Source organism: Chroicocephalus ridibundus, chromosome 3 (genome assembly GCF_963924245.1).
Source record: "Chroicocephalus ridibundus chromosome 3, bChrRid1.1, whole genome shotgun sequence".
NCBI lineage: Eukaryota > Metazoa > Chordata > Aves > Charadriiformes > Laridae > Chroicocephalus > Chroicocephalus ridibundus.
This window is the reverse complement of record NC_086286.1, coordinates 78589142-78613413: the sequence shown is the minus strand read 5'-3', so window position 1 is coordinate 78613413 and position 24272 is coordinate 78589142. Positions and strand designations below refer to the sequence as shown.

General features: G+C 36.8%; 1 protein-coding gene across 1 annotated transcript in view; it reads left to right on the top strand.

The window, feature by feature from the left end:
* The window catches only part of FIG4 (FIG4 phosphoinositide 5-phosphatase), a 72769-nt gene extending 52137 nt beyond the window's left edge, over positions 1-20632 (top strand). The window contains exons 21-23 of the mRNA XM_063329807.1: positions 1694-1776; positions 6167-6256; positions 18456-20632. Coding sequence (XP_063185877.1) covers positions 1694-1776; positions 6167-6256; positions 18456-18633 — 351 coding nt within the window. The 3' untranslated portion in view covers positions 18634-20632. The remainder of the gene's footprint in view (positions 1-1693; positions 1777-6166; positions 6257-18455) is intronic.
* Positions 20633-24272: the final 3640 nt, after the last annotated feature.

Sequence of the window (24272 nt, the reverse complement as noted above, 5' to 3'; positions counted from 1 at the left end):
TTTAAGATTTTTAAGATGCTTAAATGAAAGATGCACGTAACAGAAAATATGGTTTAAGATCGTATTGACTTTGAAGACTTACAATTGGGCGAGCTATTCTGATTCTTTTAGTAATGCACGTGAAGTATTTTCCATTTTATTAGCACCTTTTCATGCATTGGATTTTAGTCATAATTTGCGTTGTTAATTTGTGTCATTGCTTATTAAAATTAAAAGTGCTGAAAAGAATTACCTGTTCGGTTATGCTGAATTACTACGTTAGCAATTAACTTGGGTTGTCGTTAATGTCTGCCTACCATTGCAAATTTGTTTATTCTCTTCAAAAGTACAAAGCTTCTCTTAAATACATTATTTTTGAGGGTATGATGTTTATGGAAACATTCTGTTCAGAAAGCAAACATAAAAATCAGTAGTCTTAAGGACTGTGTTAGACATCAGATTTTAACATGCTCACCAGCTGATCTTCATTTAGCTTGTGAAGTGTTATTTTTCCATTACCAGGAAAAAGCAGAGCATCAAATACAGGCTTTTCAATAAATGTTTTGGAATTATTTCTCTGGAAATGGCAATTATTTGTTGTGTCTACACATGTAGTAAAAGTTTAAAAAGAAAACCTGTAATGGAGGGTTTAAAAACTTGATGGCGAAACTGAATAATGTAACAAGAAACAAAAGAACTATGACTGGAAAAGGTGATACTATATCCAGTTGTCCGGTTGATTAAATAAACGTCTACTTTCTAGAACAGGTAAACCATAGAAATGTTTCAGACACTTTTTTTTTCTTTTTCAAGTTAAGCTTAACTTAAAAAAGAAACTTTAAGGAAGAATGCATTTAAAAGCCTAAGCTTACAAATATTCTATTTTATGTCTCTGTTAGCTAAACAAGGATATTTGGTGAGGGATTTGAATTTTGGTATTTTTTACATCAGCAATGGTAGAGTAGAGAAAAATTGTGCGATTATGGGGCCGGGTAGGGTGGAACCCCAACTGCTATGTCCTTTCTATTCACATCTCTCAGAAGTTAACAATAAAGTGCTTTTATACTTCTGGTCAGGACATATCTTTCCGAAGTTCTTCTTTGACTTTGGATCTTTTTGAACTAAAAGAAAACTATTTTTATAGTTGACTGACTTGCAGTCACGTGTGTCTCGTCAGTAAACGCCCTCAGTTTAACACTGAATCATTAGACACAGTTCGTGAAGTATTGCATGTGCATTAGCTCCTTGTTATAGTTGACTGACATGATTGTGTAATGTATAAAATAAAAATAGTTTTGTTCAACCTGAAGTTTGTAATTATTTCAGAATTGACAGCAGGAAATGTGAGAGCAAATGTGGGACGAGTATGATTTATTCTATATTAAATTTGAACACAGAACAGAATTTAATACCTACATCATTATATGTCCTATAAATATAATTTATTATCCTAATATGTTGTTTTATCTGACATTGTGTTTCAAGAATTCTTTCCTTGTTGAACAAATGTCTTGAAGAATGTTTTTAATAAATTATTTTTTAGTTTAAAAAAAACCAACATGCGCAAGCTAAAATTACTATGTATATGACAAACTTGGTTGGTTTTGCCTGCTCTTTAGAAATTATTTTCAAGTTTAGAATTCCTTGCTTAAAAGCAAACTTTTCCTTGGATGTTACTGTATCCTCGGTCTGAATCTTTCTTCTTATGTTCCAGAATGTAGTGCAATCGACAAAAGATGTGTATGGAGTCAATCTTTCAGATGTTCCTTCAGAAGATGATCTTGCAATATATGCTAGGTGAGATAAATTTCCAGTGGTAATCAGTAAAAGATAATTGGAGCTAGTTAAATACAGCTTGTCAAAGTGCTGCCTTTGATTAAGTTTATTTAAATTATAAATCTTAGAGATATTTGGTTATATATGCTATTCTGGTTTCTAAATCAAACTGGTTTTGGAAGTCTCTGTCAGCTCTGGTTTCAGTGGAAGTTATGCAGATGTCTCAATGCAAAATTTAGAACTTAAATCGAATGAAAGATGCATCAGCAGAAATACCTGTCGCTTACTATAGTCCTAGAAATGAATAAGCAAATTCCGTACTAGGAGTGGTTTCATGGTTTTAAGCTATGTAATCTGTGTTTTTTGCATTTTTCAAATGTTGAATTATGCTAATTACGCTAATTCAAATCAGTCATAAGTGAAATAGCCTCTTCTGTAAAAATGCATACAAAACAACAGAAGTCTTTTTTTAACATAATGTCTTGTAGAGGTACGTGTTAACTGTTACCTTTTACTCAAATTTAAATAGTTGTGTGGCTTTTGGCGTTCAAGGACAATTATTTTTCGGAATACTGTTCAGCCTTTTTCTTGAAACATCTTGGTCTTTTGAGCTTGAAATAAAAAAATTGTGGGTTTGATAGGGAGACAGGGAGACCATTGCTAAGTCTGGTATAGACTATGAGGAGAAAAGCTGAGCAAAGAGGTCAGAATACCTCACGCTGTAGAAGCATGGATATCTAAGTGACACATATTTGTACTTTTAAGTTTCAGGAGAGGGAGAAGTCAGTTTGGCCCTTGCCGTTATCAGAGTTTCATGAAATAATGACATGCAAATGTACGTGGTGTGCGGGTTTGTGTGTGTGTCTGTATGCACAGCACTAAATGCAGGATGTGTAATAATGTGCTCTTCTATGCTGCATGTAGAACAGCATCGTACTGCCACTTGTTCTTAATAAATGGTTTTGTGCATTCAAACCATACGTACAGGAAATGAGTAAGTCAGAGCATGGTGCAAGACAAACTACCGCTCCTTGGGTGGTCCAGCAAATTCTCACTCAGCTCCTGCACTTTGAGGTAAACCGCTGCAATGTGAGGCAGCGTGCTGCACAGCGCCGGCAGGCTCTCCTCAGGAGCCTGGAGCTGCTGCCTCATCGTGAGCAGCCGGAGGTAGGAGTTTGGTGGGCAAGCATCAAGCTATCGCCTCCCAGTATTGACTACACGAAAGCTTCTGCTTCTATTCAAGGATAACTTGTTCTTTATCCTGTACCAGACAGTGGTCACTGCTCCACAGGAGCCATGAACTACCAGCTCCCCAAGAGCGAACAGCAAATTAATAGTATGCTTCTCCAACGAAAGGCAGTGACTCCGTTGTATTGGGAATGCCGTTTCTGAATTGCCGTAACCCCACACAGAGCACTAGCTACTACGTGTTGCCATTGTGAAAAAACACGCACTTATGCTATTGTTCTCAAATTCTCTCCTCAATATCACACAATAACACTGGAGCCAAAAAGAACCTGGTTCAAATCTTTTTTTTCTTGAATCACAAAATTTCAAAAGGTTCAAATTAATTTCTTGACTCAAACCAAAACTGAACTAGAATAATTTCAGTTATAGATGAACTAGAACTGAACTGAAAAGTTACATAACTCCCTGATGGAGAAGATTCTTTCCTAAACTGCAGTCTTTTTCTTTGAAAACTAGACAGAATAATGGGAATTCAGTACTGGAGATCAGTTGGAGAAATTTAGATCCAAATTGAAGACCGTCTTAGTTTTGAAGACTTACAGTGCTGTTGCCAAGAGAGCAACTGCTTATCCAAGACACCAGGAGTGCAAATCAATTACATTAGCTTAATAAACTAATGTTTCAAACACCTACTTAGAATGTGGAATTAATGGAGTTTGGGAAAAGGGGCTTAAGAAAACTATACGTCATTTCAGAAAAACACTGTGTATGTCGAAGTGAATACCTGTGAGGCATGCATTGAAATGGGCTTGTGTGCATTTTTTTGATTTTCTAATATGTAATAGCAGTTATACTTGAAACCTCTTCAATGTGAGGGAAGTTTTAATTCACTATGATACATTCTCATTTGTTGATATGTGATGATTAATCCTGACTTAGTTCATTAATCCTCTCAAAGCTTTATTTTTTTCCTTTTTATTTAACAGGTTTTTTCTATTATTTTTTTCTTTAGGAGTAGCTACTTCTCTTGCACTCTTTGGTTCTTTGAAATTCCTATTTCTACCTATTTCCTACATGCTGAGTAATTTGAAGATAGTACACTTGACAAGGGTTGAGGAGGATGTTTCTCATTATTTCTGAAATTTTTGACTTCACCTGTGCCTCTAATTTTGGTTCTTTATGTTAACCTCTAGAAAATGGATGCCAATTTGACAATTACCCTTTGGTACACCGGATAGTTATTGTTCTGGAAATGGCACAGTGTGAGCTGGTGTCTACTACAAGTCACTTTGTGCAGATGAGCAACTCTGTGGTAACATCCAGAATTGGAACTACTTCCCATTTTACAATTTCTTAGGCTGACCTACCATTCAGTCTATTGTTACAGTAGCACTGTAAACTCCATGGGGGCTTTGAAGGTCCCTATTCATATCCTTTTCAGGACAAAAAAAAGCTTGCATTTATTTAATTTCCCTCAAGCAATGCAGGTTTTAAAAATATAACAATTATAAATTCCTTACCTCTTTTAGTTATCAAGACGTAGTGCTATTTATGGTCTGATGTGCTGATTTATGTGGAAAGTATAGATTGTACTGACGTCCTTCATTACAATGTACATCGCTTGAAAATAGCAGCAATTTATTTCACAGTATGATTACAGTTCTCACTTAAGTCTTTTTCTATTATTGTAATAAGGGAAATGGAGATATATGGTCATGACTCTACTTGACATCATTGGACATGTTATGTATTTTTTTCTTTATTAGCATCAGGCACTCATAGATTTAAAATGCCTCAGGTTAAATTACTTTACGTCAACTGATCTATATTAAGTCTCTATGCAAATGAAAAGTAATTTGAATCTGTTCAGCCCATTTTCACTGATGGCTGGGGGTAACTTATGTTAATTCTCATCAAAATAGAAATCACAGAAGCGCAGTTTGGTTGAGATTGGAAGGGACAAGGAGGTTCCTCAAATAATTTAAGGATATGTACTGCAGATAAACTGTGCATGGTATCTTATTGATGTCTGGTAACTTGCTTGTGTTAATTTAGGCCTTGTTTGTTTCAGAATATTGGATAATTTGAAGCAATTAATAAAAATACTTACACCTTTAGTTTAGCTTGATTTGTTTTTTTAAGCTTGTTTCAATAGCAAGCTCCTGTACTAGATTTTAATTATCTTAATTTCCACTTATAATTCTCTTATTTAGAAACGTAAGTATTTGTTCCTTCGCATCCAAAGTGATGTTGCATGTTTCTGAGGCTTTTGTTTCTGCAGTATAGAATCTGAATGGAGCAGAAAGAAAAGCCACAATAAGTTGTTTAGGAATGTATTGTTCCTTTGTATTTTGTACACTCTTCCATGTGATTGCTTTTGCACTGTTAGTTGTCCCCTGTTAAAATGTAGTAAATATTTCTGAAATACACAAATAGGACTGTTTTTAAGCTAAATGGAAGCTAACTATTAAGAAACCCCCCCTGCCTCAGAAAATTAAAGTGTTAAATCATAACTAACACTTACTTCTGTTTTCAGATGTTTGGAGAGTGAACAAATTGAACTGCATATACATGTATTGAAACCCTCTGACTTTTCCTCTTAGATTGAGTGAATAAGATCAGTGATTAACTATTTTTTTTTTTTAATTTTGCTCCAATTCATTGCCAAGAAAAAAAGCCATAAGAGTATTTTCCATCTTCAGTGTCTTCCAGCAAATATTTGGAGATGGGGGAACTCGTCTAAAAGGTTTTGCTTGTAAATAAGCGATCTGGACAAACAGCATTTCAGCTGAATAAACTAGATTGAATTTGGCTGAGGACTGACTTAAATCTGAAACTTGAGAGACTTTCTATCTCTTGTGCTGACTTTTCCCATAGGCTATTCATCTGACTGATTGCTTTGAAAAAGACATAGGAAGTTGACTGTAGCGGGCTGCCAGTTTCGTAGGAGCGGAGGCCTGTTTCTATCCCACGACATACTAGGTGACACCAATTAACAGGCAAATCTTTTTCAAGCTGAAAGGAGCTGCTGAGTTCTCACATACACTCACTGTAACGTTTTAGAAATCCCTCTTACTTACCAGGCAGGTAGATCGTGATTGGTGACTTATATAACATGACCTAAAGACTCATTTTTTGGTGCCATTTTCTTTCATATGATGAATTTTTTTGGGTTAGTTCTTTTATTTCTTTGATTTATTCTTCTGTCTATTGCTTTTCACAGGTTTGTTCAGCTGGGACAGAGTCAGCATAAACAAGACAAGAGCAGCCAGCAATTTTGCTCAAAACACCACTTCGATAAGGTTATAAATTTGTAAGTATTCTTGTTCTTTTTCCCTTTAGCCTGTTTTTACTTTTGTCATTAGGCCTGAAAAATCATCAGGTAAATTTGATGTTAAATTGTTTGAGTCATACTTCTGTTGCATTTAGTGCATAAGGGGATTCAATGCATAGCAGAAGAATTGGGTTCCTACTTCACCCTTGTAACTTAAAGTGTATTTTTTGTGGTTTTTTGTTTGTTGGGGTTTTGGGGGGTTGGGGCTATTTTTTTAGGTTTTTTTTTTTGCTTGTTTGTTTTTGATTTGTGGTTTTGGGGGTGTTTTGGTTTGGTTTTTGGTGGGTTTGTTTTTTTAGTGCCAAGATTCAAAATTCTTAGCAATGCTGAGTTATCACAACACAAAGTGCTGAAGCTACTGAGTTTACTTGGTACTCAGCTACTGAGTGATTACTTTTGAAAGAGGTAGTTTGAAAAGGATTGGTTGACTTGCATATTCTTCGTTAAAAAACATTCAAAGTTGCAATTCAGTCTGTAGTGTGCAGTTATCTGAATTTAGTTGTTCTGAGAAGGCTACAAGTGTGCTATATTTGTTTTAGTGGACATTTGAGGAGTTTGGAGAGGTCAAGCAGGACATTTTTTTATTTTTGTTTTTCTGGTGAGTGTTGGAGAGAGTAGGGTAAAGTGGGAATTGATTCCTGCTTTGTTTTGTGCACTTGATGTCCATCTGTGTTACTGAAGTCAGAGGATCTAGCCTAGCTTTAATCAGCATGCAGTGTTTTAACTGAAGAAGAGAACATATTGAATCTTACATACATGTTTTGTAACAATTAAAGTCTGATACATTTTCCTCAGAAGTATCTCCCTGGGTTTTTTTGGTTGTCTGGTCTTTGTTACATACTGGTTGTATGCATTTGTCAGTGATGCTTTGAGCTGAGGAGGCAATTTTTTAAACAGTTTGTTTGTTACTATAGATAACTTTTGCATCTTGTTCCAAACAGGTAAGGAGATGATGGTAGGTTGTAAGGGAAGGTCAAGCTCCAAATGCTTCTTGTCAATGAAGTACTTCTTGAATACTTTAATCCTAAGAGTTAAGTATGGGAGCCATATTCAACAAAGCCAGTTGTGTCCCTGGGACTCTAGGAGGATTGCTCCCCAGGGACATCTGCCATGTGGAATAACTTCTATGTATTCTGTTGTGAATGGAGTAAGTTTCCATTAATATGAAAAATAACTCTAATGTTAAAATGACAATAGGTGCACATATTTAATTTATAATGAAATAAGGAATTTAACTGTGTGTGATTATGGATTGATTATTGCTGTACAAGAATGGCCTCTAGTGATAGGCCAGATCATGTGAATCTTTTCTTAGTAGTAGTAGTATAAAAAAAGGGTCATGATATTATCCAAATGTCATAGTATTATTGAAGCAAGTCTTAGAATTTAGATGATCAAGTCCTAACTTCCCAGTTGACATCATCTTATATACTGTAGGCAGCTTAAAGTTTTATCAAGGTAGGTTTTTATTTACTTTTATCTCTGGGGTACGTGATCTCTTAACCCTCAGCTTTGTTTCCTGCACTGCCTCTCGTCTACCCCCTCTGTGCTGATGAAGTGAGGGAACCTTGAATATAGCATTTACCCAAGTAAGGATAGAACCTGGGGATGTCTCAGTGGCACTGAGGGAGCAGGATAACATGAAGCAGATTTAAAATTGTGTATGAGACAATACTACCTAATATTTGATATTTGGCATTATATACATTTAAAGTGGTGATACCACTGCGCATGGTTCGTCATTGATAAGCTTACACTTTGTAGGTAAATGTGGCTATAGTTTACGGTTTTTAAATATGAAGGAACAACCCTGAATGTTTTGAAGGGAAATGGTTATTAAGAAATTGTTTTATAATAATAGGAATATTTTTGCTATGAACAAAGGCGATTCCTTTTTGCAAAATCTCTCAGCATGTTTGATAGTATAGGAGATAATAGTTCGTTTCTTGCCCCCTTAAAGTAGAGTAAATTATTCCCCATGCTACGCTGCTGCAAAATTAACACATTAAAGAGAGACTATACACATAATTCCGATGGGTTTTGGGTAGTCAGATGTTCATTTTTCTCCTTTCCCAAGTGTAATTTCCATGTGTTTTTTGAATAGCACAAGTGTAAAAGTCATAGAGCACACAAATCTGTGCCTCCTGTCACTCTTCCTTTTGAAGTCACGTAGATCATCTTTCCCTACCAGTTCTACCAAATGTGCTCTTCTGTGCAGATCTGAGAGGAAACGGTATCTTATAGTCAGTAACTTTTTTTCTGAAAATATATCTTTATACAGCTTAAAAATTTTCTTCAGCTTTTGTTCTGCAACTTTTAAAAAATGTTTAGAAACTGTTTGGACGATGACAGATTATTCTTTCAAGAAAACTCATAAATGTAGCCATTCTTTAAAGGCATGTTGTTCGATGTTGAAACAAAGAAGCGTTCTCTTACTGAGTTTGAAATACTGCTCTGAATCAGGAATTTCCTTGGAGAATATACTAACTTTTTAGAGATAAAATAGCATGAACATACAATACTCAAGATTAGGTTGAGAGAGTTTTCAGTAAGAGCAGCTGAGGCACATCTTGCACTTGTTGGACTGTGTATTTCCTTGTTTCTCAAGGGGCACTTGAAGAAATTGAAAATTTATGGTAACTTGTATTAATTTGATGTTAGGTGCATTTTAAATTGAAAACAATCTGGCAAATTTGATTCTCCAGTAGTTCCTTCTAGATACAAATGCAATTAAACCCCAGTCCTTTTCATAGTAAAGTGAAGTACTCAATCTAAAACTTTGGTTTCTCATCAGCAGTGAGATATAATTTAGGCTTAGGTTAGTTGCTGTTATTTCCACACTTTTCAAGAAAATCTTTTTTTTTATATACTTTTTTGATCTTAAAAAAAAAAAAAAAAAAAAATAAAACAAACCCAAACCAAAACACCTCACAACCTTAAACCTTGTGGCCTTTTTTGTCAAATACATAAATCCAATATGAAAAGAAATATTTCCTATTTTTACAATGTCACTTCAGTGATATTTATGAACCCAAATATACGTTGTAGAAATACTGAAGAGAAGCTTCTGGCCTAAATTTAGAAACTGTAAGTATAGCTTAGAAGCAAAAAATGGATGCTTGAACAGGGACTACAGTGATGCAGTGAAATAATACTGAAGAGGAGTGAAGAATGTGGAAGGATATTGAAGTTCCTCTCTTTGTTCATAGAAATTCTGTGAACGAAAAAAAAGGTAGAATTTTAGTTAGAGCTAAATGGAGCTAGACAGAGCTTAACTACTTTTAGTATGATCTGTTATTGTGTATGTGAAGAAAGACTTTGAGTACTGTAGTATAATTCCTGTTGGCTGATGCAGTGCACCTGTTCCTAGTTCCCTAGTACTCATTGTGGTGTGGTATAAATAATACTGTGGAAAAATACACTCTGAATCACTTTCCGAATGTACTTCTTGCATCTAGGACTATGAGAAATGTGATTGCCTCCCAAACAGGGAATTGAGTGTTCTGATTCACTGCACCACTTCTTGATGAGTGCTGTGCCTGTGCCCGTTGTGGCCTATGCAATATAGCGACAGTGCTTGTGAAACAACTTTAATTCATACAGTGGTGCTACTCTCCAGTTCGATTTTGCGGGGCACTGATGATGCTCAAGCAGGAGAACAAATTAGTGAGTGATACCTGCAGCATGGTCCAGGGCTATCTTCTCTTTAAATATTTAAAAAACATGCCCCGTCTTAAGAGATAAGTCATATAGTCTATGTTTTCAAAAGTTCCCTTGGTGTTAAATGTGTAATCTTTATTTTTATTTTTTTTTAAATCAAGACTACCCAGACTCTGCTGATCATCCAAGTAGTGATCAAAATTGAGTGGCAACTAGCAATCTACAAGTTATCATCTATGTACAAGTAGGATGTGTGCTGCTTTTACTGTTTTTTTTCCGTGTACATGCACATTATATACGTTATTTTCTCACCAAAATAAAAGTAATGAAGCGCATTTCAGTGAGGTGAAGCACCCTGTGTTTTCCATTTATGTTAATTAAATGCTCTGCTGAAGTATTTGTAATCTATGACACCACTTTAAAATGTAAAAGTAAAAATAGAACAGTACATTTTCAAATTTTAATGAAGTGTTTTACAACCCTAGTTACGTTTGAAAGCTGTTACCTCAGTTTAGAGCAATTCTCTTGTTCATTCAATACTTCCATATGGCTGTTAGTATAAGGTCTATTTCCTGGAGGATTAGATAAACAATTGCTTTATATTTGTAAACATGGCATTATCACTTATTTATAACCATACTAAAGTAAAGGTTAGTATTGAACTTGTCATCTTACTGTGTATTCACATCAGAAGAGTTCTTGGGGGGGTTCATTATGTTGAAAGGCAGAAGTAAATGAATAAAGTATGTTTAGAGTGTTAAGTATATTTATTTTTTACATTAAACACATGCAAAATCTCTAAATAGTAGTAGCGACTAAGCTGACTGTTATTGAGAGTATCTTCATTTTATATTCTGGGGAAGTGGTTTTAAAGTCATTGTGTGCATTTTCCCTGAAAGTACTTGGTACTTCATGTTGTCTAGAAAAGACAAAAGAGTATCAGGAATCAACACCACGTGAAAGGAATCATTTTGTCATTTTGGGCTTGAATGCTCTGTTCATTTTTAGTCACACATCTCAAAAAGAATACTTCTGGGAAGGGTCTGGGGAAAAGCAATAGTGTGATCAGAGTTGTAGAGCTCTCCAGAAGAGAGCTGGCTGGGGACTGAAGGAAATAAGTAAGTCCATGTTGTGATGGTTTATAAAATGCTCTACTGAAGTTTGACAGGTGGAATGGTTTGGTATTATAGTAACAGCATGACTGGATTTGATGGAAGAATTAACAAAAGAGCTGAGCCAATTCTGAACAGCTCATTGCCACCAAAAGGGGGAGGTCCTGCTCTTTCCTTCCTTCTTTATCTTGTACTTTTTCAGTTATTTGTGCAAGCTTTGCTACTTGTTACACTGCTCCATAAATCAGTTCAGTTTATCACTCTGCAGAAAACTAATTCAGCAAAAAAAAGCAAATAGTTTCCTGTTAGATTAATGAGATTATTTAGACCAGTGAAAGTCCCGGTTGTCAGCGGGGCCAGCACTAGAGAGGCAGATCCATAGGGTCAAACTCAGCAGCACTTTCTTATGTGGTTGGTGGCAACTTGTTAGATTGGCTCAGTCATCTTGCATAGCACCCTTTTGACAGATTGGGGAGCAGAGCATGCACTTTTTCCAGGGATCTTGGGAAAATGGTTTGAACTCCTTGTGCTTCAGCTCCATGTGTATGTAGAAAAATTATCTTTTTCCCATTCATCTGGTCTGTCAATATTGAGCTCTGAGCTTTTCAGATTAAAAAGCTTATGTGCCTAGCATTTTTTGGTAGAGTTGTCAACTGAGATACTCCATATTACAAAACTGTTAGCATTCATCCGCCTCATACTGATTTAGATCATAATTTTCATTTATTTATGTCTGTTTGAAATTAAAAACCATAAATGCATTTTTAACTACATAAATGTTCACACTTGACCTCTGCATCCTCCACATTTCCTCCCTATCTACACTGAATCCTGAACAAAAGTTTACATGTCAAGTTTCATGCCATCCATTGATGTAAAAAAAAAAAAAAAAAGCCTGTAATAGTGGCATGCATACCTTCACAATGAAATGTCTGTTGTGATGAAATTTAGCCATTGTCTCTGAAAACCCTTTTTTAAAAAAGGCCTTTTTTTTACCTGAAAAAACACTTTGAGCTATAAAACAATAGTTCAGTACAATTCTGACTTGATGGGGACCTTCTTGTCACTGCAACATACATAAAAATTTAATTTGTCTGTATCTGCTGTCCGCCTGGTTTAGCATTTCTGTGTGTCATGTATTAAAAAGATAATGCAATAGTCTCACAAGACTAGAAAAAAAACCACATTTTGAGTTTTATAACTGGTCTTAGATCCTGTTTTTTAATGTGTTGAAATATGTTCTGTTATTAAATTTGCCTTTTTCCAAATTTTAAATAAAGAGCTATTGCATCCTTTACTACAGTGATCGCTGTTAAAATGCTTCAGAAGTTTGGTGGCTTGAAACTTGTTGTTTTGTTTTTTTTTTTAATTTTATTTTGGGGTTAGTGAGCTGGTGTTTCTCACTTTTGCCTGTGAAGTCTCATTTTGATCCTAATGTCAGCAGCATTGAAGTCATATCCTCTAAAAATGCGACTGTAACGAATTCCTGTGAAATATGACAGGAAATCTAGCTATTTCTACATTATATATTATGGTTTTGTTGAATTTGGGATTTTGTAGTATTAGCAGTCTCTAGCAAAAACCAGGAAGTACTAAACTATATGCAACCTTAGCTCATCCACTTTTAGACTTGTTAATGAAAATTCTCAGGACCCTTCTTCAGCCTGTCCCATTGTCTTCTGTGTAAAGTGATAAATTTCTGTTCATCCATTTAACACAACTGTCTTCCTCAAATAATCCTGTTTGAAAAAGTAAGTCTAAGCTTTTCCTTTCCAAAAAGAAACACAATATTCCTCTTTTGTGTGTGTGTGAGAGCTCTTTTGGTACTTGTGTTTTGTCCTGTACTACCCCTAGGTTCCTTTCTGTGTTCAATCTTTAAATTTTGAATTAGTTTGTGGTCAGCATAAATTATCCCTACTTAAGATTTATCTTTCCTCGGAGATCACCTTTCTGTATCAGATGTTCTGACCTTCGCTCATATTCCCTCTGTCCGCACTGTAGAGAAGCGGCTTCTAATTTGGATTGTAAAATGCTCATTTAGATGTATACTTGTGTAAAGCGAGTCTCTTCTTTCTTTGACCTTTGAAACTGTACATGCCGGTGGAGTTTCAGGTGATTGCTGTGGGACCTGGATACAGTCCAGGTTTTGCTGCTCGTCGCCTCTGTAAGATACAGAAGGAAAATTCTGCTGAAGGCTCTTTCAAGAGCACAGCAAGTAATTTAAAGGGGTATCATTTAGTGGGGATGGACGACCCAAACAAAAACTCTGGACTTGCCATGGTTTTGTAGGTCAGATATATTTGCTTAGGATTGAAAGGAGGCACCAGAGTACGTTTTGTCTCCTTTAGATATACTTTAGACACTTGAGGAGAGCTAATCAGTGTTGAAACAAATGTGGTGGCTTTCTAGTGACTGCTATTATTTCTGAGAGCTAAGCGGATCACCACACACTTTTCCTTCAAAGTGTGGAACATCTTTGTTGTAACTGAAGATTTTAGCTGTGTCCTCTTTTTCTGCAGAGGGAATGGTACTCTTGGTGAAACCATAACACCGTGAAGCCTGTTCACAAGTGGGATGAAAATAACTCTACTTTGCATGTCAAGGGTGCTGTCTTTCATGACATAGTGTTTATGTTCCTATCTATGTAATTTTCACTGTAAAGCCCTAGAGCTACAGGTCTCTAGGGAGATCTGATAGCTAAGTCATAAATAATGGGCTCTCCTTCATGACTGTATTGTAAGATACTCAACTTATTAAGAGGATTAGATTTTTACATGAATAGCGTTAGAGAAATTACTTTAATTAAATGACTGGATAATACAAGCACTTTACAAATAGTTACATCTTAATACAGGGTTATTAATCAAAACTGGCATGCGCGAACATGCGGTTCTTTCAATATATTTTTATCATGTTGAAGCAAGTAGGTGGAAAATTGAGATTTAGTTACTAAACGCTCAAAATTAAATACGCTTTGCTGTCCGGTTTCCGTTGTGCCTACGGAAATTACTTTTGACTCATTAGTGCTTCAGAAATGTCATGTCTTTAGAAACAAATCAATAAATAGAGAAGGCATCAAATTAGTGCTATGGCTTTTCTTTTCTTTTTTTTTTTTTTTACTTAATTGTTCACTTGCTAGTGGACTAGACAGGCCAGCTACATTTGAATAAGTGACGTCTTTTGCTGTTAGTGACATTGGTAAATTAATACAGTGTGCTAGTGTCGAATGCCATTGCTAGAGTCCCAGCTTGAGTGCTTAAAACTCAATAAATAAGTATCTGCAGAAGATGTGGGTGCTTTGAAAAGCAATCTACTGTTAAAGCATCTTGATATAAATTTAGATAGTCTAAGGTTCGGTACCAGTTCTGCAAACACCCAGCTTAATGTTTTATAATAAACGAGAAGAGTATGATAGTTATAAAGAGAAGAAACTCTCACTCTGTTGGGAAAAAAAAAAATAGAAAGAAAAGGTTAAATATGGTAGAATTTCCATAGTATTAGTCATACAGTTTACCAACAAAAAGTAAAATAAAACACTGATTTGGTGAGAGCATAATAGCAGAGGTTGGACTCTTCAGAAGGGTTTCAACTCTTTAGAAATAAGAGTTTTGTTTTGTTTAAGAAAAGTATAAAAATGGTAAGCATTTTAGAAATTTTATCCTAATTATACAGGCAGGTAACTTGCTCACATTTTTTAGTATTTGTTTACTTTCCAGTGTAGTGCCACAGAATTCTATGACTAAGAAGCCTAAACAGGAATTGTCATACAATCTAAAATAAGGAAAATTAAAAATGTATTCTATGCGGTAAGGCTTCACTTTTTTGCAAACTCTTTAGCTTTACTTTTTTCTCTAATTCTAGAACGGTCGAATGTTTCTATGACATAACCTAGCAAATTCTGTCTACAGCCTCGTAAAATGTAACTTAGTTTTAAGGATGCAGCCAAACTCTGTGGGTGACCAGTGATTTTGTTGTCTCAAATTCAATAGTATACCTCTGTAAGTAATTCTGTCATTGCAGTCAAAGTATAATCAACTGAATTTATTGTTGTGTAAAATGGAAAAATATGACTTTAAGATGGAAATCTTTTTATACAATATTCCAGCTATAGTGGAATATTAGGCGTACTATATTACATAACACGTTGCAGTCATTTTATGAAACTGACAAACCATCACGTGATGAAACATCCAAAATCTATCGTATTTTAATAAAATAAAAGGCTACAAAATAAGGGCGCAAGTTTTTTTTGCGTTTTAATAGAGATCCTGATTTACAAACAGTGACAAACATTAGTTTATGCTCATAATGCAACTAAAAGATTATTACTGCGTTTCATTTATAGAAGGGCTCTGACATCGTTTGAGTGTTCCAGTTCTTCAAAGGCATCGTTCCTTGTTTTTTCCCTTTAAAAGAGGAGTTTATACACACAAAAATAACTTCTCATCTCTTGAAGAGCACCCAGATAGTGAGTCATAACTGTGGCTTCTGTGGAATATGGCAATGATGCTAGTATCTGTCTATGAAATCTTCATTGCATTTGGGCTGGTCGATGATTGCTTTTGGAAATAGTGAGCTTTGACAGTAAGTTGCTGCTGTAATTTCTTACCTGAGAATTTTTGAGCGCAAAAATATGTGCATATGCTTATACAATATTTAACAATAGCATTCTGACTGGTTTTTAGGCACTGATGCTGGCTACTCTTTCAAGATGCTATTATGTAAAGTATTTAGAAAATTTGTCTTCGGTAGCTAAAACAGTAGATGGCAAATGAAAAGCTAGTTAAAAAAAATATCCCAGGTATTAAATGCAGTTTTGGTCCTCACTGCATTATCGAGGAGGACGGAGAAGACCTTGGAACTCTGCATAAATAGGAAGGTGACAAGGCTTATCAAAAAAAACCTAGTGTATGAAGAGAGATGAAATACGCTTGGTTGTATGATAATGATGATGAGGAGGCAATTCTTACATTTCTCCCAATGTAAGAATTACAAGCAACCAGGCTCGTGATAACAAATGACAGGAATGTCACATCAGACACAAGTAACGGAATTTATTCCCACAGGATTCTGTGAGTGTCAAATCCTAGAAGAAACAGTGAAAACCTGTGGAAATGACTTTTCATGAAACAGTAGTCTGGTTTCAAATTTTGCCCAAGGTAGATCATAAATCCTGGTTGCTCAAATACAGGAGGGTATACTGGAGAAGGGATTGCAAAGTACCTGTTCTATTTTAATAATCTGTCCTTAAAAATTGCTGGTAGCTACTCCATGAGACAGGCTCATTGGCCCCATGAAATTTTGGTTCAACCTGGAAAGAAAGATCTGAGATTTAGAGAAGCGTTCGGTGTACGTGGTGGTAGGAAAGTGAGTCTCTAGAATTCAGATCTTTGTGTTGTACTGAATACTTGGGCAGCTTTGTTTATATGAAGTATTTGTAAAGCAGCAGTATTTTAGTAGCTAGCTAGAAAGGAAATTAGCTTTTCCAGCTGAAACAGGAACTAAAAATGTATGACACTGATGATTTAGAGAGTTCTTTGAAACATGGATGTCTTTTCTTTTTTTTTGTAATTGAGAAGGAATTTATTTTTCCTGTTTAGCGTTTATAGGTGCATTGCATCCACTGGTCTAGATAATCATAGCTCTGTCAGATCGTTTTTCCTTGGAGTTCATTTCAAACTTTGATTTCCTCTAAATCAAACTGTATCGACAAAAGGAGAAGTTAATGCATAAGTTACCTTCAGATGGCAATGTGTTAGTCATTGAATATTCTGTTGTGGAATCCAAAATGATCTGCTATTACACAGGTTAAACATCTATACTGTTCCGCTCTGGGAGTATTTTATAAATAAATTACTAAAATACTGCTGGGAAATGTACATAGTGTATTTCTGAATACAGCTTTCACAATAGCTAAAGTGCTTTAAAATTGAAGTGATTTACTACACGATACTTCTAGTGTTTATTAATTTATTATGTATTGTGTATAAATAGTTCTGTTGCTATCTTGCAATTGTTTGTGGAGAAGACATTACTACTGAAGTGTTTGGCTTAGAACTGTAGAATATTATAAATTAGAAAGGACCGTGGCGGTCATCTGATCCAGCCCCCTGCTCAGAGGAGGACCAAATTAGATGAGGCTGGTCATGGCCACATACCCTTGCATTTTGATTATCCTTAAGGAGGGAGGTTCCACAGCCTCTCTGAGCAACCCGTTCCAGTGGTAAACCACCCTCACGGTGCAAAAAAGTTCCCTTGTACCTAATCAGAATGTCCCATGTTGCAATATGTATTCCATTTTTGAAATTTGTCTTTTAATCACGCACTCCAGGAAGAGTCTGGCTTTTCACTATCCATACCCTCTCGTTAGGTAGCTGTTGAAAGCAATAAGGTCCCCCTTAGCTTCTCTTCTCTGGGCTGGACAAACCCAACACTTGCAGCCTCTCTTCTTATGCCATGTGTTCCAGCTCTCTAATAATCTCGGTGACCCTTGCTGGATTCATCCAAGTACTTCCTTGTCTGTCTTGTACTGAAGAGCCCAAGAGTGGGCACAGTTCTCCACATGTGGTAGCTCAAGCCCTGAACAGAGGGAAACAATCGCTTTACTTGACCTGTTGGCTATGCAGTTTTCACGAGTTGCAGTTAAAAGGCCAGTTTCTACTTTATGAGGGAGCGTGATTTACAATAGTGCTTAGCAAAGGTCTGACATTCTCAGGTTCTCGTAAACTTCCAAACTACATCTTTTTCTCATAAGATGAGTACATTTAAATATTAGGATACAAAGACAGCATTTATGGTACACAGCTATTTAAAAAAACATTTTCATAAAATATGAGCTGTACCAGTGTACAGAGTGCTCTTTGCTGGTAGTAAGTTGGGTGTTTCCCAGTAATCAGATAGAAAATTCTTATCTGATAAATCCTTTCTATATGTTGTTTCAGAGTATGATAACTTGCTTGTCATAATTACCACTAAGTGGATAGCTCAAAGTTTTCCTGTTACCGGCTATAATGCATGGCACAGATCTTTTTCAGCTTGGGTACTTACTGACGGTAGCAGATGTGAGGGAGGATGAAGAAATGAGGACAGAGTCTGGAGGGAAGTGAGAAAGTATTCTGTAATGTGATTAGTGACAACTTACCTAATTACCCTACTTGGAAAGCTGGGTCTGATCAGGTCTGCAGTAGTGATAAAAATCTAGGTAAATGAATTATCTAGTGGGAAGTTTCCCTTTCATTGACTGATATATATATATATATATATATATATATATATATATATATATATATATATATATATATATATATGAAGGAAAAGAAATACTCCTATCTCTGTGGAAAATTTTTACCTAAAATTCCAAATATTCTGTGTTTCATTGTTTTGTTGTTTGTTTTTTTTTTTCCCAGAATACCCATCTCCTCCTTTTCTCAAGACAATATTTATGAAGTCCAGCCTCCAAGAGCCGATAGGAAATCAATAGAGATTTTTCATGCACACATTCAGGCTGGAAGAGGAAACATGCAACCACTGGGAAAAGATGACTTCCTCATGTACAGAGAGTACATTCGAAACAGATACCTGTAAACACAAGCTGGATTTTCCTGACAAGTCTACTGCACTGATAGGTCATAAAAATAATTTTAGAAAGGAAAACTAGTTTGGTATTTTGCAGTAATAAATTTATTATCTAACATTTCTATTTATTATGCTTTACTATTATACATTTACAGTATAGTGCTTTACAGGAAAAAAGTGATTTAATATCTGCTCTTCGGCTGAAAGAGAAAGTGTATCTTAAGTGATTATTCAGAGCACCTACAGTCACTGAAGAGTAAGTAGCAATTTATGGGAAAGAAAATACTGCATCTTTAGGCTTTTTTTATTAATTTCTTACTTTGTTATGTTTGCTAGTAAAGTTGAAGTGATTTGTACATACAAATCAGAAGATAATACTTTTCTTCCTCTTTGTTCCATGACAGCAAACAATCTTTTTTACAACAGAATGTTTTCTGATATTTCTTGACATTTTTAGCAAACCGAGTGCTAAAATGACTGCTTGTAATTTACTGCTTTCTTAAACAAAAGTGGAAAATGTGTGGCTTATTTCAAAATAAAAATTTGCTTCTAGACTAACAAACTTTGTAACCCTAATTTGTGTCAAAACTAATCTCACTGGTGCTAGTAGTTACAGAATCTGTGCCACATGCAGGGTGAAAATGGCTTGTGACTAATTATCATGGGCTTCTAGTAGGAATCTGAGGCGAACTGCTTACTGACTGACTCTGCAAATGAAGGAATGAGCTCCGCTTTACTCAGTTTAAATTCTTAGAGGGCACAAAACCCTCCTGTCGTTTTTCTGTATGACAGGCGTTACCCTTTTTGCAGCATGCTCTTTCCATCCCCGTATTTGTGCTCCTGCGAGATGCTTTCAGGTTCAAGCCTACAGCCTCCCAAGATACCAGTATGGGTGAGTGAGGGTTAGGGACTGGATCAGCTGGGGTGGTCATGCAAGAGGAAGCAGTATATGGGTTAGGCAAGAATATCATGCCCAGTGCTAGGTAAGAAGTGGAGAGGCAGCAGGTATCTGAAAATAGGTTGTTTAATTTGGGCTTGTTATTAAAACATTTCTCAAATTAAAAAAAAAAGGGGAGGGGACGGATTGAAACCCCTATTATTTGCTATTGCAAGCTAAAATTCCCAAATTCCCAACACTGCTTTCTAGCCCTTTGCCTTGAAATGTACTGACAGTGTCAGCAGCATCCTTGACAAATCACATTATTCTGTAAGCTTGTACAGACCATATTTGGGGATTTTCTGGAATAACTAAATAACTCTTTTAGGAATGTCAGCCAGCTTCATGTGCTAGATGTTGAGAACATGTTTGTATTCCTAGTAAATTGCTTGCGGGCAGCTACCCCAGATTCTTGTCTGCATGCTGCAAACATATTCTGAATATGTTTGCATATTTTATCCAGTAAGTTGCATTTTCATCAGTAATTCAATGAGAGAAAAGATGCAGTGGGTAAAGGGAAAAGACAGAAGTTTCTTGTGATAAAAGTATGTTGTTTCAGGGAGTGACTTGTACACAGTGAGAGAACATGGTACCTCAAGCTACTAAAAAATTTTGGTGACCAATCTCTTTTTTTTTTTTTAATTGATTAATCCTGTTTTGAGAGAAAGGAATGTATTTTAGGAGATGCAAGAACGAATTGTCACTTTAGATAATACTTCATTGCAACTGTGATGTTTTTTTTTCTCTGGAAAAAAGTGTACTGAATTCTTTTGTGTAATATGAAAAATAATTTGAAGGAATAAATGCTTGCTTTGGAAAAATGTAGAGCTGGAGTCCTTATTCTAATAAGGCAAATGCATGCTTTTCTTGCTGCACTTAAACTATTTCAAAGCTTGTTTTCTAGACTGTCACAATCCTTTTGTTTTTCATGGATACTGGTCATACATAGAAGTTGCTCTTGAAAGCGTACCACGTAACCATGGATAAGGCAGAAGGTGATGCTTTCTTTTTCAAGGTCTAATGTTGCAAAATATGAAACTGTAATAATTTCACAGCTCTAAGAGAAAATACGTGCACACTTCAGCAATTCGGAGTCCTCAGGAAAAGAGGATTAAAGGGTTTCATTTTTACAAAGTTTTGAGAGATGAATGATATCTTGGTCCATTCTCTGTAGTATAATGCCAGGCTTTTCAGTGTCTCTGTAAATGTGTGCCATGACAGTCCTGTCGTGGTGTCCCCTTGAATCTTAGTGTGTGTGACTGCTGCTCGTTTCTCCTAGCCGCTTATGGGGATTTAAGCCATGTGCATTACTTCACGTGCTTGAGTATTAATATTCGGGTGATAGCTTCTATGATCTACCATCAGTGTACTCTTAACAGCTGCTAAGAATAACTCGGGGTGCTAAAGTCAACTGTTTACTAGGTTTGTTTAAAAAAAAAAATAACACACAAACCAAGACTCCAGCTTAGCACTGCCTGAGTGATAACCTTTCAACAGGCTGAATTGATCCACTGCCTAATGTATGTAAATGGTTACTTTAAAAAGAAAATACTCTCATCACCCATATAACAAGTTCAGCTCCAGAGATGCTGCCTCTGTATCTACCTATTTGATTCTTTTCTTGTGATAATATGCTTCAGTTCTCAATTGTGCCAGAAGTTCAGAATAAATGCCTGTATTTCCCTTTCAGAAGCTGAGGAAAAAGTGTGTAAAATAAGTATAAACACAAAAAGAATGGTCCATGTTGGCTCTGAAGACTAACATGGTGCTCTTTTTGACTCTTAAGTGCTAATGATTAAGCTATATGGACAAATAAAACATTTATGAGAAATGTGTTGGTTTTCCTCCAAAATATATTTAGTTTGTTTCAGCGTGTTTGAAGGTTACACTGAAATACAATGCTAAAATGTACATCTGGAGAATATCGACTTTGGGTCCGTTTCTTGTGGGTTCACGGAGGCACGGACATCAGGTTAGGTCTCCATCATTTCTGAGCCAGTGGTTCTTTGATGCCAGTCCAACAGCTTAAGCTCTGTTCTATGAGCCTCTTCAGATTGATACTTCTCCTCTTCGGAGCAGTCATTCCCCAACACTTTCTTTGGTAGTTTGCCGTCCTTGTGAGTTTTGCTTCCACCTGCAAAACCCACTGACTTTTTGTTCTCTCCCTCTCATTCCTTTCCAGAAAGACTCAGATGTGACCCTGAAATAGGATCCTTTTGATGTGCACGCAGCTGCAGCTACCAGAGAGGAGAAAGTGAGAGCGCTGTACGTACTTCAGGGATGACATTTGTGGCAGCTCTTTGTTTTGGTGTTGAGTTTTTGAGATTTTTGCACAGGATCCCAGGGAGGTTCTGCTGGCTTTCACAGCCTCAGGCCAGCCTTCACTTGTATAAACTCCAAAGAAGGTGGCCTGTCAAATACTCATGTTTTACAGTAAGAGGAAATACCCATTTCACTTGGGAGATCATTTCCTTCTCCGTAGGATTTTCACCCTATCGGTGCCGCCTGAATAATTACACATACAAATACAGTGCATACTTCAATAGTTGCATGAGTGTTAAGTTATGTATAAAGTATTGTTCCATTTTCTTGCATAGATTGGATCAGATTGATCACCTGGAGCCTGGTAGGGAAAAAATACAATGTGCTTGGCTCCCAAATGCCTCCCTCTGTCTTCTGTATAGTTAGAAAATCTAATTCAAGTTGTCACTTCTGGTGGTGATTTAAAAGTAATGTGGATCTAGTGCAATGTGTTACATGCAAGATGTTATTAATGGAAAAAAAAATCTCATACATTGAAATTGCAACCCTTGCAAATATTGGTAAGCGTCAGTTCCCTACTGGAGTTCTTAAATCTGTATGCTACAAAGAAAACTAGTACAGCTGCTAATCTATTAGAGTCAAGTGAGAGAGTACTGTGAAAAGGCACGAAAAACAATGTTCAACATAACTATATATTTCTGGAGGAGCAATTCATGCTTTTTGCCACATCCGACCCAGGGTTTTAATATATATAAATTCCATTCTTTTGAATGTATTAATCTGTGAAGAATAAAGAGAGAGCGTAATAAAGGTAGGACGGGCAAGCAGCATGTAATGACCCATCTTTGATGGTTCATTTGCATTTTCCCATTCTAGGTGTAGCTATGCTGCTGGCAGTAAAGCCCGGTGTGGTTTTTAGATATTACAGTAGCTGCAGAATATGCATTTGTGATCGTCTTCCCATTTTTAGCATGCAGCACGTACGCTATAGCGTGCCCATCACAGCCTCCAAGTCCTCTCAGAAACACTAGGCCTTGAGAGAGCACTGTTATTTTCTATTCCCTAACAGCTCAGGTACTCTTTTTTTCGGTAATGATTATCTTTTGTTATTCTGTCTCCCTTCTTTTTCCTCTGATTTTGTGGTAGTTTGTTTGATTTCCCTTCCCCTTTCTTCACCACCTGTGGTTCAGAATCCTTTCTTCTAGCCAGAGCTGTGCCACAAGTTGCAGTTGGCCCACTATATCCATATCCTTTTGGAGGTTTCACTTCCTGAAGGAAATTTTATCCTTTTCTTGAAAAACCTTAATGCTTTCTTTGGCAACCCATAGCCCTCCTTTTTCAATGCAGGCTGTGCCATCCTCGGCCCTGCCCAATTCCCTGCCTCCTGCGGTGGCGACAGACGCGTGTATTGTCTCTCTTGGGTTCTCTGTGTCTTGGTAACGTATTCTTGAGAAGTGCTTTGCTTGGGTACAGGATGTTAGTGCTTGAACAAATTGTAGACATCACTTAAAAATCTTTTCCTCTAGAGAAAGCCAAGTGCCGCTCTGATTAAGAAAGTAAGAGAGCATTTAAAGTGGTCCCCTCTGATTGTCTCTAGTCTTGCTATGACAGCACTCTGCAACCTGCTGCCTGGAGTTGTCCAAGGGGGAGGGAGGCAGGTTTTTTGCTCATACTCACAAGAAAGTGGATCCAGCCCGTTTGAATTAGATAGTGTTGGCACGTGTCAAAGTTCACTGGCGTGCCCAGTGAGAGAGAGATTTTTGCAGTGACAAGCCTGGCTCGGGTCCCGTAGGGGTTCTGATGCCTCTGTTCCCTCCCGGTGCCTCTTCCTCGGCATTAGCACTGGGCTGGGACATGCAGAGGGATGGGACTCGTATCCCCTGTGGCTGTCACCCGTGCTCGAACCGGCATGAGCCGTGCCGCAGGGTTAAGCTCAAGCACAGGCTCTGCTCTGCCCCAGAACCCCCCCGGGCGGGGGACACAGGGGACACACAGGGGGCACCCCACGCACACGCAAAACGTGACAGCCCTTGTGGTTACATGGGGGAGGGTTCCGTTGTTTCTCAAAGAAGGAAGATAACGAATGCTGATTATGTTATTGCCTAATTATACCCACTCTCTTAATCCTGGAATATACTTAGAATGCCTTTTGTTGGCTTTGGGGAGGATGGGTGGTACGCGTTGACTTGTGTGAGTAAAAGCTCAGTTTGAAAAGCAGCTTCACATGCTTAAAATCAGCCTCTGGTGACTTTCATCTGAGTGCTTCCAGAAAATATTTATCTGCATCCATTCCTTAAAGCATGTGCTATTGTTTCTCAGATATCTTGATTGAATAGGGTTAAAGCGTCTCTAAGATATAAGAAAAAGCCGCTTACAGGCTGTGTTATTTATTCTTCCGAAGATAAGCAACACATTACTTTAACGCTGCATCAGGAGCCATTTTTTTTCT